The sequence below is a fragment of the Corvus cornix genome, chromosome 19 (genome assembly GCF_000738735.6).
Source record: "Corvus cornix cornix isolate S_Up_H32 chromosome 19, ASM73873v5, whole genome shotgun sequence".
Lineage (NCBI taxonomy): Eukaryota > Metazoa > Chordata > Aves > Passeriformes > Corvidae > Corvus > Corvus cornix.
This window is the reverse complement of record NC_046348.1, coordinates 152,508-169,360: the sequence shown is the minus strand read 5'-3', so window position 1 is coordinate 169,360 and position 16,853 is coordinate 152,508. Positions and strand designations below refer to the sequence as shown.

Below are 16,853 nucleotides of genomic sequence, written 5' to 3'. Positions count from 1 at the left end.
GGCTCCACTGGGACACATCATTGTCCTCCTGCCCCATCCCCTGACTCCCACAGCTGCATGTGGTCCCCATCCCTGTGCCGGTCCCTCAGGCTTCCAGGGATCCTGGGGTTAGGGTCATGCCCTGACCTGTGTGTCTCCTCCCTGCTTCATGTCACTGCTGTGTGAATGGGGACGCCACGGCCCAGGGATCCTGTGGCCAGGGCTGGGGAGGGGAGCTGGCTGGCAGCAGGACCCACAGCTCCCCAGCTGCAGGGTGATGGGGTGACAAGGCTGCAGTGAGCATCCCTGGCAATGTCACACATGTCAGCCTGTGTCCCTGAGTCCTGGCCACAGCAGGGTGGCCCATGGGCTGGGTTGTAACCACGAACACCTGCACGGAACCAGAGGCCAGGAGGTGACTGGGGCACTGCCTGGAGACACTGCCAAGGGACACTGTTTGTGCTCCACCTGCTTGTTTGGGGACCAGATCCCAAAATCCCCATCTTCCCCCACTACTGCACCTGCCCATGGCACAGAACCTGCCCAGGGGCACAGAGATCAGCTGCCCTGTGGACAGCACAGTCTGTTGCACACGCGTGTGCATTGGCATCACACAGGATTGTGCCCAGGGGTAGGAGGAGCTCGGGCTTGAGGATCACTCCTGGTGGTGCTCCTGGTGTCCCCAAGGAGACGGTGGCCAGGGCAGGGGTAATCTGCCTCTCTGGCCGGGTGGGTGCCAGCCCACAGCCCCATGGATTGCTCCCAGGATGGACCCCTCCACCTGCTCAGCAGCCCATCTGGCCTGGCACTGGCATCCCTTTGAAACTGAAGCCACTGGCCTTTTGCACAGCTATTCCTGTGAAATTCTTCAGGAAGGGAAAAATTATCCCTCCCAGATCCCTGCAGGACTGTGCTATCTCCCACCTCCGAGCTGGCAGGGAGGGCACAGGGTGCCTGGAGCCCTGGCTTACCCTGGACATGGCCTGTCCTTGCAAGGTGGATTCTTCTCCCTACCCCAGCCCCTGCCTCTCTCTACGAGCCAGGCACTGGTGGGAACTGGAACCACTGGGGAGCTGGGACTCGACAGGGCAGAGGCAAGGGCAGTGCTGGCATGGAGCCCCTCACCTCCCTGCAACAAGTCCTGCTGCTCTGGCCAAGGCTGGGCAGAGCAGCACCCACAGTCCTGCCACAGCTCCATCACCCCTTCCCAAATCCATTGCCCACTCCCCAACTCCATCTTCCGATCCCCTGCCCTATTACCCCCTCCCCTGCCCTATTGCCCCCTCCCCTGTCCTGCTGACCCTCCCAACCTTCACTGCCCTCTCCCCAGCTCGATCACTTCTTCCCTGGATCAATCACCTCCTCCCTTGCCCTGCTCTATCACTCCCTTTGCTGCTCCATCACCCTCTCCCAGGCTCTGTTGCCCCCTCTCCAGCTTCATCACCCCCTCCTCTACTCTACTGCTCCCTCCCCACCTCCATAACTCTCTTCCCTACTCCATCACTCACCCAGTTCCATTTCCCCATCCTCTCTCCCCTCCCTCTCCCCCACATGCATTGCCTCCTCTCTTGTTCCATCGCCCTTTCCCCACCTCCACCATGCCCTCCCTTGCTCCACCACTCCCTCCTCTGCTCCATCACCTCCTCCCCACCTCCACTGCCCCCTCCCTGACTTCCACCAGGGCTGTCCCTACCTCTGGTGCCAAGGGGATCCCCCAAGCCCTTCCCCCCATGAAGACACCGTCCTCCCTCCCATGGCTAGCCAGAGGGGTACTGCTGCAGCCCCCCTGTACCCGGGGGCGGGCAGCCAGCGTATTTTTTCCCTCCATCCACTCCCCTTGCCGAGGCTCTCGCACAGGTTTCAGGCGCTGTTGACGGGAAGAAAGGAAATGGGGCAAAGCTCTGCCAGGAACCACAGGCTCCCGGGCTCCGGCGATCCGTCCCGCTCGCCTGCCTGGCCGCTTCGCGGGCAGGATTCCTGTGCAGTTCTGAGAGCCCTTTCTTCATGCTATTGATCTTGGATCCACAGCGCAGGGCCACTTCCAAAACCGTAAATCTCTCTGTTGCTCTACCTGGGGTTCTTGTTTTCACTGTGGGGCTCCCAGACCTGCTGGAGATCTCGGCTTCTGTGCATGGCCGGGATGTCCCCACTCCCGTCCCCGCGTTCCCCGGGCGTGCGGGCAGGCAGGGACAGGGCGCTTCTCTACCAGGCACAGGCAGTGGGGCAATGCAAGGGCAAGGCTTGGGGTGCTGGTGGTACCTCCCGGTACCCCCTGCCCACCTCTGGGGTGAGATGAAGCTCCGGGAAGGTTCCTTTGCTCTTTTGCTGTTGCCACTGCAGGTCCCTGAGGCTCAGGCAGGGCTTGGGCGCCCCAGGGAGTACCTGAGGGGGATGGGGTGAGGGAGGAGCCCCCCAAGGTGCAGGGCAGAGGTGAGGGGCAGCCACACCTCTACAAGGAGCTCCTTGACTCCAAAAATCCTTGTGTTGCTCTTGGCCAGTCTTCAGTAACAGGAGCCAAGAGCAACAGTTTTACATATTAAAGCAAAATTAAATTAAAATACATTTATTTGTGCAGCCCCCTTCCCCCCCCCCTTAACTTTTCACAGCCCAGGTTGGAAGGTAGGAGGACATCCAAGGGGGTGAACCAGGAAGGTGGGGCTAAGACCCCAGGTCTCATCCAGCCCCTGCCTATGCCCACCACCCATCCAGGACCCTCACTGGGCAACCAGGCCTGGGTCAGAGACGTTTCAGGTTTTCCAGGTCATGCTTCCCAGTTTTCCTTAGCAAACAATTCCCTGAAGTGAAGCCTCAGTGACCAGAGCTGTGTTTGGGGTGCCCTGGAGTGGTGGCAGTGGCAGCCTTGGGTCCCTCACCTCACACAGGACACATGCCCTGGGTCTGGGGGTGGAGGGATGAGGGACCGAGGGAAAGGTCCCAGCGCACTGCGGGTGGAGGGATGAGGGACCAGGGAAATCTCCCAGCACACTGCAGGTGCCACCTCCATCCCCATCACTTTGCTGCTCAGCCATGCATGACAGTTTTTCCCCAGGACTGCACCACAGCACAAAATACCCTGAAACAGCCATTTCGTAGTGCGCGTGGCCCTAACCCACAGCACGAAGTCCCCTGAAGCTGCTCCGTGTTGCTGGGTACATGGGACAGTGACTTCTGGAACCACTCAGAGCTGGTGGCCAAGGTGACAAAGCCCTCCCAACATCCCAAATAATCCCAAATATCCCCCAATAACCCCTTTCCCAGGGCCCTGGAGCCCAGTGTGCAGACACCCCGTGTTACCGGGAAATTCCAGGGTGACGCCTTATCTCCTCCTCCATTACATGGCTGATAAGCAGCTCCCATGGAATTTCCCTGTAGCGCCGGACCGGGATGTTTAGATCCTGCACAGTGGGTGTCAGCGATTAGGGGCCGCGCTGACAGGTTGTTATGTTGTTACTAAAGAAATCACAGGGCTGTGGGAATGCCTGGGAATGGCGGGATGCCCGGACCCCCTGGCGCCAGCCAGGCACTGGATGCCGGGTGTCCCTCGGGACCCTGCTGGAATCACCCCTAGGGTGGACGAGCTGCTCCCAAACGGGTGCTGGAGATGGCACAGAGCAATCCGGGCTGACCTGGGATGGGCAGCTCCCAGGAGTGGGGGGCTGCTGGTGGCACCTTGTGATGGTGGCCTGTGCAGCAAAGCCTGTCCTCAGGGGTGCTGTCACCCCCAGAGTGTTTTTAACACCTCCCTATGCCTTGGATGTATTTTGTCACCCTGTGAGTGGGACATTGGATTTTGGGGTCTGACAGCCCCGCCTTGACCACCCTGACTTGTGTCACCTCCCAGGAGCTGCCCTGGCCTTGCAGTGACATTGCTGTCCTCTGCCCTGTGCCTGTCCTGAATTGTCATTCAGCCGGGAACGCAGCTCTCCTGTCCTATGCTGTGGGCACTGGAGCTGAGCCATTTCCCGGAGTCCCCACTGTCCCACCACGTCCCCAACCCCAGGGGCACAGGCACTTTGTGCCACGTGCTGTGAGTTCCCCAGTTCTCAGTGGCGGGACCAAAAGTGGCAGTTTGCGTTCCCAAACTGAGGGACTTCACCCTGCGGGGAGAGGGTCCCTCCCCCAGGGACAGCAAGCCCCTGGGGTGTGCCCAGGTGTGCCCAGGTGTGCTCAGCCGCTCACGAACACCCTGCAGGCGCACGGGGGCCTGGCAGCACCCTGCGGGTCTGGGCAGCGGTGAGGTCACGGTGTATTGCTGTGCCCAGGTGTATGTGTGCACACCTGTGCTAGTGCACGCCCCTGTGGGTGTGCGGGACCTGTCTGGCAGTGTGTGGACGTGCGCGTGTGTCTGTCTGTGAGTATATGTGCATGTGTATGTTAGTGTGTGTGCTTGTATGTGTGTGTGTGTGTGCATGTGTTAGCGTTTGTGCTTGCGTACCTGTGTGTGGGCATGTGCATGTGAGCGTATGTGTGCGTGCACGTGGACGTGCACACGGTATGGACATGTGTGTTAATATGTGTGTGCGTGTGCACATTAGTGTGTAGATATGTCTGTGTTAGTGCACATTAGTGTGTGCATGCGCCTGCGTGTATGTGTTAGTGTGTTTTAGTGTGTGATAATGTGCGATAGTGTGTGTGCGCGGGCATGTGAATGTAAGGGTGTGCACATGCGTGTATGTACACGTGTGTGCGTGTATTAATGTGTGACAGCGTGTGCGTGTGTGTTACGTGTGTTTGCACATGGACACGTGCTTATTAGTGTGTGCACGAGAGCGCACGTGTGCACCTGTACCTGTGTAAGTGTTTGTGTGTGTGTGTCTGTGGGGGGGGAGACTGCGTTTCCCCCGCCCGCGTGTCCCCAGTGCCAGGGAGCTCCAGTGCCCGTTCCCCGCGTGGGTCCCGCCCCCCGCCCCTCCCCGTCCCGTCCGCCCCCCCGGACCCGCCCAGCGGGGCGGGGCGGGGCGGGAGCGCTCGGCGGGCGCTGCCGGTGTCGGCGGGCGCGGGGCGGCGCGGGGCGCTCGGCGGGGCCGCCGCCGCATGGCGCGGGCCGGGGCCGGGGGCTGCCCCGGCGCGGCGCCTCCAGCACCGCAGCGATCGGCCCCGTGGCGGCAAGGGCAGCGTGGCCGGGCGATGGCGGAGCTGTAGCAGCCGCGGGGCCGGTGCGGGCGGCGGGCGATGGCGGCGGCGCGGCTGCGGGTGGCCCTGTGGGTGCTGTGGCATTTTGGGGTGGGCGGTCGCGGGTTGGAGCTGGCGGGGCTGGAGGGCCCGCGGGGGCGCGCGGCGCGGTGCCAGCCCGTGGACATCCCGATGTGCCGGGGGATCGGGTACAACCTGACCCGCATGCCCAACCTGCTGGGGCACGAGAGCCAGCGTGAGGCCGCCCTGAAGCTGCATGAGTTCGCCCCGCTGGTGGAGTACGGCTGCCACGTTCACCTGCGCTTCTTCCTCTGTTCCCTCTACGCACCCATGTGCACTGACCAGGTGAGCGCCAGCATCCCTGCCTGCCGCCCCATGTGTGAGCAGGCCCGCCACAAGTGCGTCCCCATCATGGAACAGTTCAATTTCGGCTGGCCTGAGTCACTTGACTGCGGCAGGTTGCCCACCAAGAACGACCCCAATGCCCTCTGCATGGAGGCCCCTGAAAATGCCTCGGCTGCCGAGCCACATAAGGGACAGGGGATGCTGCCCGTGGCCCCCCGGCCCTGGCCACCTGGCACAGCTACTGAGGGACAGGGACCCAATGGACTGGGGGCCTGTGACAACCCTGAGAAGTTCCAGTACGTGGAGAAGAGCCTCTCGTGTGCACCCAGGTGCTCCCCCGGGGTGGATGTGTACTGGTCCCGGGAGGACAAGGACTTCGCCTTCATCTGGATGGCTGTCTGGTCCACCCTCTGCTTTGTCTCCACTGCCTTCACCGTCCTCACTTTTCTGCTTGACCCCCACCGCTTCCAGTACCCTGAGAGGCCCATCATTTTCCTCTCCATGTGCTACAACGTCTACTCTGTGGCCTTCATCATCCGCTCTGTGGCCGGGGCCGAGAACATCGCCTGCGACCGGGAGAATGGTGAGCTCTACATCATCCAGGAGGGGCTGGAGAGCACAGGCTGCACCATTGTCTTCCTCATCCTCTACTATTTCGGCATGGCTAGCTCTCTCTGGTGGGTTGTCCTCACCCTCACCTGGTTCCTGGCTGCCGGGAAGAAGTGGGGACATGAGGCCATCGAGGCCCACAGCAGCTACTTCCACATGGCCGCCTGGGGCATCCCAGCCATGAAGACCATTGTCATCCTCACCATGCGGAAGGTAGCAGGGGATGAGCTCACAGGGCTGTGCTATGTGGGGAGCATGGACGTCAGCGCCCTGACCGGCTTTGTCCTCATCCCCCTCTCCTGCTACCTAGTCATCGGCACCTCCTTCATTCTCACTGGCTTCGTTGCCCTCTTCCACATCCGGAAGATCATGAAGACGGGCGGCACCAACACAGAGAAGCTGGAGAAACTGATGGTGAAGATCGGGGTCTTCTCCATCCTCTACACTGTCCCCGCCACCTGTGTCATTGTCTGCTATTTCTATGAGCGGCTGAACATGGATTACTGGACGCTGCGGGCGCTGGAGCGCGGTTGCCTGCGCCTGCCCGGCCGCCGTGCCGCCAACTGCTCCCTTGAGGCCTCGGTGCCCACTGTGGCTGTCTTCATGCTAAAGATTTTCATGTCGCTGGTGGTGGGCATCACCAGTGGGGTGTGGGTGTGGAGCTCTAAAACGCTGCAGACCTGGCAGAGCCTGTGCAACAGGCGGCTGGGCATGAGGACGCGGGGCAAGCCCTGCAGCGGGGTCAGCTGTGGCGGGGGCCACTGCCACTACAAAGCCCCCACAGTCATGCTGCACATGACCAAGACGGACCCGTACCTGGACAACCCGACTCACGTCTAGAGGGGAGGGCTGCCTCCCACGCCAGGGGAAGTGGTCTCACGGGTAAGGGGCAAGGGCAAGGGCTGTGTGGGGGCAGGAGGGACACTCCCAGGTTTAGGGGGGCGAGGCTGAGGGACCCCCCCCAGCACCACTCGCTGACAAGTAGCTGCTTTTTCCTAGAGGTTGTTTTGTTGTTGCTGTTGCCAAATCCAGTGACTCTTCTAACGCTTTCTTTGGGGGATGGTGGGGATGGGGCAGGGAGAGGAATAATCCATCCGTGTTTATTTAATTCTGTAATTTATTTTAAATTTTTTTTTTTTTTTTGATCATTAGCTGCGAGGAATGGAAAAAACAATAAACCCTGGATGTGTTATTTGATCCGAGCCTGGTGCTGTTTGTGGGGATTCCAGGGGGTCAAGAGCTCCCCCAAGAGCCTCCCCCCCCCAGTTTAGGGGCTTTCGGGTCGGGCCAAGCTATACCGGGCCATGCCTCTGTCTCTGGCAGGAGCATGGTACCAGCGGGTGCCTCCATCCAGTTCCCCTCCGTGGCTTCCCTGGGGCCGGTTCTACCTCCCGGCAAGAAGGAGGAGGAAGAGGAGGAGGAGGAGGGTTTTCCTGTGCTGTCACACTTACGAATCATCTTTTCCACTCCATGCTCTGAAGGTGATTTGTGTCGGTGCCATCGGCTGCCGGAGCCTCGGTGCCCGGCTGAGGGGCTTTGAGGGGGCAGGCCAGGGGCCAGGGAGATGGGCTGGGGGCACGGGACCTTGGGGCAGAGAGGGCTCAGCTTTGATGTCCCCCGCAGAAGCCCGAGGTGCGGGTAATGGAAACTTCTGGGCAGCTTTATTTATCCCCCGCTCTGGTTACAATCCCAGCTCGCCTTCCCCATTGTCCGGAGGGAAATTCAAGCCTCAGCTGGTGCTGGCGGGGCTGGCGGGGGGAGCCGGGGCTGGCGGGCACAGGGCAGACAGGAGGGTGACTCTGCTGGGGCTCGGAGAAGGGGAACTGCCCACCCTTCCCCGAGACATCCTGAGGTGCTGGCAGGGGCCAGCTCGTCTCTGCAGGGGTTTGGTGGGGCTGTTTTGCCCGGCTGTCCCCAGGGATGTGCCGGGGGTTCCCAGTGCTGGGGAAGAGAAGCAGGCAGAGGGCTGTGACAGGGGCATAGGCAGCGCAGCGCCTGTGGCAGGCAGGAGCTGTAGGGGCAACACAGCTCTAGTGAGGCGCAGACTTGTCCATCATCTCATTACCTGTTAATTAGCCAGCCTGCAGTCTGGGCAGCGCTGGGCCCCAGGGAGGGTAGACCCTTGCCCAGGTAGCAACAACCCAGCAACAGACCCTCTCTCCAGCATTCGACCTGGCATTCACCCCAACAGCCCTCGGCCCCCGTTCTGACGAAGCCCTTAGGGCTCAGACTATCAAACTGTGGCTGGAGGACAGGGGCGAGACTCCGCCCCAGGGCTGGAGTGGGGGCAGGGGCTGGAGTAGGGGCCCCTCACCCACCATCGAGCTGTGCCAGGGCTTTGTGCTGCGGGGACTGATGCGGTGAAGCACCTTTAATCTTCTCCCTGCCACCCCCGGCATGCCAGGAAGGCAGGAAAAGTCGCGTCACTGAGCTGAGAAAAGCCTTTTCCTCCCCCATGAGCTGGTGTGAAGGTGCAAAGGAGTCCCCAGTGCCCATGTGGTGTCACTGGGGGGACACCGAGGGTCTCTCACCAGGTTTGGGTACCCCTGGCTGTGTTGGTGGGCATCCAGCCCCTTCCCCAGGCTGGTGGTGATGATGGTGCCAGGGCAAGGACCCCACCTGTCCCCAACACTGGTGGGCTGCAGCCTCTGGAGCTCCCTTGACTGCCACAGGAAGGTTTGTTTTGGGCAGAGAAAAGGGCTGTGACCTGGGGCAGGAGAGTCAATATTGGCTGCGGGACAGGCTCCAAAGTCCAGCTGGGGAGCTGGGCATGGCTCTGGGTGGGGGCTGCCTGGGAAGGGGGCACAGGGCCACATGTTCTCCCTGTGTTCTGCCCCGGGTGCTAAGCTCAGAGCCAGCTCGGCTCACCTTGTGCGCCAGGCACGCGGCCCAGTGCTGGTGCCCGGCTGGCGGCACCCCTGGTGACAAGGCTGCCCTTGAGCATCCAGCGCTTGCCAAGGAGTGGCTGCCTCTGGAGCGCTCACCCAGATAACCCGTCCCAACAGGCCCCTGCTATCGGGCCCGAGGGGGGCCAGCGGCACCCACCACTGCCCACTATCGGCCTCGGCAGCCCAGCTGGCTCCACTGAAGGCTGCCAGTCCTGAGAGCTGAGCATGGCCGGGACACAGTTCCACAGTGCCTGTTGCAAAGCGGAGCTGTCACATGGAAGGACTGGCCCAGGAACACCACTGGCTCCTAGTCACAGCTTCATTCAACCCCGTGCTGTGGGGCTCAGCCTCCCTCTGTACCCCCGCCCCCTCCCCCCCCCCCCCAAGCTCTTCCCTGCATCCCATCTCCATCCTCCTCAGAGCAGCCCCAAGGGCACCAAACACCTGCCTCCAGTGAAGCCCCCCAGCAAGAGACAAGAGGGGTTCAGCCCTGCCCAGGCCCCACAGGGCAGCCCCTGGCTTGGGGTGGCTGTGGAGACTGAGGTGGGATGGGTGCAGAGGGTGGGATGGGATGGCTACAGAGGCTGAGCTGGGGCTGCCAGCTGGGTGAGAATGGGCCCAGGATACCCTGAGGTCCTGGTCCAGCTCAGCATAGAGGAGTCTCGTCACTCCTGGCTGAGCCATGGAGGTTATCCACCCTCACATAGATAGACACTCCCTCCAGGTTTGAGTAGCAAAAGGAAAGCCACTGTGCTCTGGGAATGTGCTCAAAACCCCATTACCCAGACTATTAATTAATTATTGAGAATTAAGCTATGAGGAAACCCAGGGGGCCAAAGTTGGGCCTCATTTTCTCAAGGCCACGCTGGAACTCCAGCAATCATAGGAGCCCCCAGTGTTTGTTGCAGGCAGTGGGTGCAGCAGGGCTGGTGATGGTGGTAGCAGGGCCCCGGCTGCCCGCCAAGCCCCCACAGTGCCCTGCCAGGTGTGAGGACAGCTATTTATAGCCCTGCACAGGACACTGATGCCATGGAGGGACTGCTATAAAAAGCAAGTCTCCAAAAAGGTCTTGGAGCAGATGCTGCTGCGAGATCTCCGTGCTGAGGCCTGGAAATGTCCCAGTCACTCAGATTCACCCAGGTCCTGTTGCATGGACAGCAAGCCAAACCACCTCCTGTGGAGAAGGGATGAGGCTTCTCCAGGGAAAACAGCATCTGTCCATTGCCGAGAGCCTTCAAGCCCTCAAACCCATCAGGATTTCCCCTGCTGAGCAGTATGGGGCGTGGTGGAGCACTCCCAACTCAGATCGAGTGAGAACGAGGATGAAGACACCCAGGAACCCTCATCCTCCTGGCAGAAACAAGAAAAGCTTTGGCCAAACCCATTGTGTCACAGCTGCGAGCTGTCACGAGCACTGGGGCATCACTGCTCCAGCCGTGCTGCCCTTGGAGTTCCAAGTGTCCCTGCTGGGCTGCCGGAGGTCAGGATGGGGGCCTGGGACACAGCAGCAATAATCCTTACTGCAAGAATGGCTCTGGTTGCAAAACACACCCCAAGAGGAGGGAAGAGGCTTTGGGAGGTGAAAGAACAGACATCCCAACTCCCCATCACCCTTCATAGTCCCTCCAGGGGTACCCAGTGCCACCCTGAATGGAACAGGACAACTGGCACACTGGCACCATGCAAGGGACAAAGACCAAGAAGGACTACTCCCCACTCCAGGGACAGGCAGAGCACAGCCTTGTTCCCTTGTCCCTGGGGAGGGTGAGAACACACCAGCACAGTCTCAGAAGCTGACCTGATCCTGACTCACCATTCCCTTACTCCACAGCTCAATTTGCCCTCCAGAAATGTCCAATGGCAGCTCTGGGAAGGCAGAGGCAAGCCGTCTCAGACAATCCCACACCAACACAGGGACCCACAAAGAACTCACACAAGCCAGGTTTACAAACACAAGTACATAATGTTTATTCTTAAGTTTCCAATTTATTACAAGTACAGCCCTTCGCAGAAACCCCCTCCCCCCAAATGACACTGATTTTTAGAAAACGTGCAGTTCCAAAGGTTCCACCATATAGGACCTGCAGGAAATGTTCTCTAGGAAACAGGACAAAACAGCCTCTGAAGGGACGTGCGAGATACAAACATCAGTGCTATTCTGTGGGGCAGGGCGTGAGGCTGGGGAGAGGGAAGGGGCTGGAAACCTGCCTCATCTGCAGTCATCGACAGTCCAGAACTGAAAACAAATACCTGTTTTAAAAAAACCCCAAACCTAAAGAGTTCACAAAACTAGGCTGCAATTTGTAATCAATGATTCTTTTCTTCTCAAATCCCAGGAGCTACAGCAGCTGCTTCTGCTCTTATAAAACCAGCACTGAACAGCCCCGTAGCCCATTTATTCCAAATCAAACAATTCTGGGATAAGAAGTTCAAGCCCTGATTGTATGATCCAAACCGGTCATGATGGAGAGGAAGAGAGAATGAGAAAACAAACCTCTTTCTTAGGGAAAAAGTCAGCATGTGGGACAGCAGGAGCTGGTGCTGGGCTGTGGCACAGGAACGAGGGTGTTACTAGAAAATGTCGTGAGATTGTGGCTGAGAGGGACTGGGATCCCCCTCTCCTCCCCCCAAAGTCCCTGATGTAACTCCTGCTACTGGTAGGAAAATGAGTTTTAAAGAGGGGGAAAATATAAAGCAAACACGATTTTATATAAACTGTACATGTGCCAAAGCAAGACAAGGGTATCTTACAGGTGTTCTTTGTACAAGATCACAGCTAGAAACAAGCCACTTTCAACTAAAAAATTAATTTAAAAAGTTACATAGCACATGTTTCTGCTGCTCCCCTGGCCTTGGAGCTCTCCTTGGGCTGTGCAGACAGTCACACTCTCCAGTCTGCTGCTGGCACTCGGGGCATCCAAAGGGCTGCATGACGGCATGCAGGTCCAGGTGGCATGTACAGGTGGGGAGCTGAGCTCAGAGCCCTCCTTGGACTGAGACCTCCAGGGATTGCTCCCCAAGGGAAAGCAGGAGCACCCTGGAGCAGTGGTGTTGGGATGCTGGTGAAAGCCGGACCGCGGTACACCTAAGTGCTTGCTCGCCCCACGCAGCCCGGCATCAGGGCTCAGAATTAACACCATATAAATATATACATACAAGCCCAAGTAGCCCATTGGCCTGATGGCACCCAGTCCTTCTGTGGAGCAACACGACCCCACCCCTGCACCAGCTTGAGGCTGGTGTGCTCACATGACTGGCAGCAGACGGTCCCACGGCGCTCCAGCTGCTTGCAGAGGGGAGGAAGCGATTCATTCCAGGAAACCGACAGTGCCTGAGCTGGAGCAGGCTTGGTGTTCCTCTGCTCAGCCAAGCTTGGCCAGGCCCTCCCCCTGCCCTCCCACCTTCCCCTCCTGGCAGGACAGACTCGTGAAGAGCTTTGTGGATTTTGGAGGAAGCATTAAGTCATCGCCACTTAATGGATGACGAAATATTTGAGGAAATTGCAGAAAAATTAAAACTAGGATGGGCCCAAGGGAAGGCTGGATTAATAGAGAAGTGCCCGCTGCTTCTCAACTCCCTCCAGACAACCCATCCGACTGCCTGGCAGCACCAGAAGGCCTGCTCCAGCTCTGGCTCTCCCCCTAGCCTCCCCATCCCTCATTTCTTCCTTTTTCGCCCCCGGGAATGTTCAAGGGGCTCTGACTCACTGTCCCCTTCCTGCTCCTCCAGTCCCTGGCACCTGGCAGAGAGCTTCTTGCGCTTCCTGCGCACATACGTGTGGCCTGGCAGGTGTTTGTGCACCATGTCAATCAAACACTGCTCTGTCTTCTCCAGGCAGGACAGTACATGACTCCCGTTCTGGTTGTAGCGCTCAGCATTGGAGAACACCTGCTTCATGTCGGAGAGGAACTCCTGCACGGAGCGGTAATTGCCGCAAGAGCACTTGCTCTGCATAGTCTGGAAGTCCATGGGGTTGCTGATAACCTGAAAGTAGTCTTCAGCTTCCTCTGTGGTCACTGGCTCCCTGCCAAAGGAAGAGCCACAGGGATAGGAAGGGAATGCCGACCGCAGCACCACTGCAGAGAAGTGGGGTCCCCCCAACCCTTCACTCCTGTGACACCCCTGACCTGCAGCCCCACGGTGGTGCAACAAGCCCAAGCAGTACCTCAACATGATGTGTTACAGGCACATCAGCCCTACGGCACAGGAATGGGAAGGACAGGAGCCCAGGGAGCCGGTTCAGGCATGGGGAAGGTCCATACCTTCCATCAGTCATAGCACCTCAGTGCTCCAAACATCCTGGAGGCGGCAGAGAACACCTACCTCCTTGCCCCTTGCCTGCCACCTCAGAAGGGCATCACGTCTTCAGTCCAGCTGAAGACTGAGAACATGGTGGCTTCTTCTGGAGCAGCTTCTTCCCACACATGACTTGCTTTTGGAAGCCTAAGTCTCCCAGGTGGATCTGGCAGGACTGTGTCACAGCCAGCCCACAGCCCCACACTGCCTGCGGCCAGTCCTGCCCACAGAGGAGAAGGAGGACGCCACTTGCCCTCACCTGAAGGGCCAGCTGAAGCGGTACTTGATCAGCTTGCCGAGGATTTCCTCACACTTCTGCAGCTCGAGGTTCTGGCGACGCGCTGTCCTCTTTGTCTGAAGGACCTGCCCACACAAAGGGTGTTGGTAAAAAGAGGGAACCGCTACAGGCTTTGGGGTTCAGCAAACAGCCCTGAGGCCAGAGGAGCTGGTTCTTAGCACAGCCAGGACATTTCTTCCCTGTGAGCATGGTGAGGGGCTGTCACTGGCTCCCCAGAGAACCTGTGGCTGCCCCATCCCTGGAAGTGTTCAATGCCAGGCTGGACAGGGCTTGGAACAACCTGGTCTAGTGGAAAGTGTCCCTGCCCATGGCAGAGGGGTTGGAATGAGATGCATTTAGGGGCTTCTTCCAAGCCAGGCCATTCTGTGATTATGACATGCAGCAGCCGCTTGGGTTCAGGACAGGAGCCCCATTCAGGAGCTTGGTGGGAATGGCTCACGAACTGCCCAGCTCTCCTCTGGTGGCAGGCGGCTTTTTCAAAGTAAGTTCAAAGACAATATGGCCACAACAAGCAGCCAAAAAATAAATACCAGCAAATGGAGAATGTGAATTCCCTGTCCCTGCCTTCTCTTGCGCTTGTGGCAGGCAGCACCCGAGGCATAGGGAGAAGCACTTGTGCTGCTGTTCTGCCCTGGCAGAGTTGGCTGTGCCATTTCGAATCCCAGGGAGCAGCTGGTGCCCCAAGTGCTGCTGTCCCTGTGCAGGCTCAGCACAAGGTCAGCTGTGTGCCCAGGGACCCAGCACAGGTCACGCCCAGCATGGGGGACATCCCCTCAGCTCGCAGAGCACAGCTCGTGGGCCATCACTGCCGAGGAAACCTTGAATGACAGGAAGGCTCCCCAGCACAGGGCACTCACTATTGTGACCCAGCTCTGGTCTCTTCCCAGGACAAATGATAAATCCTGGCAGAGTCCTCTTCTCTGAGCCAGTGTGCTGTCAGAGACCCTGACCCAGCTGTTCCAGTAAGATTTGCCCCACTGGAATATCCCTCTGTGCTGGCTTGCTTGCCCTACAGTGTGTTAACACAGACCACAAGCCAGTCCCCCAGACCTAGCATGAACAGCAGTGAGCCCACAGACCATGAAAAAGGGGAGTGACAGGACACACCAGCACCGCTAGTGCTTGTCACGGGACAGACGGCAGATCTGCAGGGTGTTGTGATGTGGCTGTGGGGCTGGAGTATCCTCACGTATCCCCCATGGCATGCTGCTCCCCAGAGACAGTCGCTGCAGTTCCCCCCGCCCAGCATGCACAGACTGCTCTGTGCAGGAGCCTATGGTTTTATTCTTTAAATGTCAAGTGAAACCTAAACCAGCCAAATTATGTCCTGAAAGTTGGGGAGTGACCATACGGACAACAACTGTCAGAAAACAGCCAAGGCTGGGGAGCAAGGGTCCAGCATTGCTGGCATTCCCTGGCCATCCAGGACCCCCCTCAGTTCCCCCACCTCTCCGCAGACATATGGATACTATTTAAAACCCTTTAACAAGCTGCAGGCTGCCTGCTGCTCAAGGGGACAATGTGTGAAAGTGGCTGGGGAGGGATGCCTGGCATATCTGTACTCCATCTGCAGCGGGCCCTTAAGGATATGTCTTCTTTGTTAACCCAGCCCAGCCTGGGCTTCCACCAGGACTCAGGGTATTTCTCTGCAAAGGGGAGGGAGGAAGCGTGCCACCTGTTTGGTTTATAACTCATGATGTGAGCAGTCTCCAGGGGGCAATTTGGCTCTTACCAGCTCATCGATGTCTGCGCCGTTGACAGGTGCTGTGCGCTGCCGCGGTCCCCGCACAGGGTGTAGTGCCTGCTTCTTCCTCTGGTGCCTTCCCTGCCTCGAGGGGTACATGGAGCCCTGCTTGGCCCGGGATGCCTTCCTGGGCCTCACTGAAACAGATAAGCCATGGGCTTAGAGGACTGGGTGCATCTGGAAGCAGACACCACCAGCCCTTTGCCTCCCACACCAGGCTGAGCCTCACTCAGGCTGGTGAGCCCAGGGACCACCCGGCCTCATGCCAGCTGTGCTCTCACACCTTCTCCAGAGGGGATCTGTGGGTCATCACCTCCTGCCCGAAGAGGCCATGGCTAGCAAAAGCCTGCTGCTAAAGAGTACTCACACACAGCAGATCCTCAAGCTCCGAGGGAGACCTGGGAGCTCTGGGATCATCCACTGCAGGTCACAGCAAACCCCTCTGCCTGCAGCACCAAGAGACCCCAACAACATCAAGGCTTGAGGGAGAGACAGGGAAGCAATGCAAGGACAGCCAGCTGTGTCAAAACAGCACTGCAACACACCCTCTGAAAGCACCAGGAGCAGAAACCTGGAGTTTCCCGTTTCCTGCTGCCCCTTTGCTCCTCACTGTTTTTGGGATGGGTACTTTTCCAAGTAGCCCACACAGTGGGATAAGCCAGCTGGTAAGGGTAAGGCCTCTGAGAAGGGAACTGTGTGCAGGGGGAGTGTCGAGTTACTGCAGCTGGGAGCTGCTCCACGTGCTGCAAGTGGGAAACAATGGGATTTTATTCCCCAAGACTGGGGCTGCCACATTACATCCTACAGAAAGGCACTTGGCCTGTGTGAGTCTGCCTGTCAGAGCTCCACACCGGTGGCAATGCAAGCATGCTGACGCACTCCCTTGTCTTAAGTTTCTCCCATGACCCTCTGTATGAGGAGAATATGTTTGCCTTCCTAAGTCAAACCCCTTCCACCTGATCCCAAACCCTTGAGCAAGCTGTATCCAGCACACTGGATACCTCAGCTGCAGCCTCTGATCCAGCCCTGTCCCATAAATCATCGTGCTGGGCCCCCCGTGCTGGGCGTGTGGCGGGACCTCGGGACGTCCGCCTGCTGTCACTCCGCTTGTGTGTTAAGCATGCAGCACGTGCTAAATGTCTGACAATCCAACATTCTAGGTTAGATCCCTCAGGATAAACGCCATGAGGATCAATGTGACTTCTCTATTAAAACAAAAGTTTTCCACAGTGACCTTTCCATGCTAATGCTCTTTAAAGCCAGGGGTTGCATTTAGCACTTTATTTTTAGTGACTGTAACCCTCTTTTGCTATTGTTTGGAAAGCTTGGCTCAGCTCCTGCCTTGGCCATGCAACACAGGCTGAACACATTCCAAGTGTGGACATGGATATGCCACAGGACAACAAGCAGTGTGCATAGCCGTGGTATCTGTGAGCCTGAAACCAGAATAAAGCAAGGGAATAAAGGCTCAGGCCTGGATGGAAACCCGCAAAAGAACATGGGATAATCCTCTGGGTCCCAGTCCCTGGATTCCATCTGCCCTGTTTAAGACAACCTGCAG

At 58.5% G+C, this 16,853-nt stretch overlaps 2 protein-coding genes across 2 annotated transcripts in view; one reads left to right on the top strand and one right to left on the bottom strand.

The window, feature by feature from the left end:
• The first annotated feature begins 5,053 nt into the window (after positions 1 to 5,053).
• On the top strand, positions 5,054 to 7,263 carry FZD9 (frizzled class receptor 9). Its single transcript, XM_039563114.1, has one exon. It carries the CDS (start codon positions 5,152 to 5,154, stop codon positions 6,904 to 6,906), a length of 1,755 nt encoding a protein of 584 aa, XP_039419048.1. The 5' UTR covers positions 5,054 to 5,151; the 3' UTR covers positions 6,907 to 7,263.
• A 3,634-nt stretch (positions 7,264 to 10,897) lies between these two features.
• BAZ1B (bromodomain adjacent to zinc finger domain 1B) overlaps positions 10,898 to 16,853 on the bottom strand; it is a 44,205-nt gene continuing 38,249 nt past the window's right edge. The window contains 3 exon segments of the mRNA XM_039562762.1: positions 10,898 to 12,978; positions 13,510 to 13,613; positions 15,281 to 15,429. Of these exon segments, the coding sequence (XP_039418696.1) occupies positions 12,612 to 12,978; positions 13,510 to 13,613; positions 15,281 to 15,429 (620 nt within the window). The 3' untranslated portion in view covers positions 10,898 to 12,611.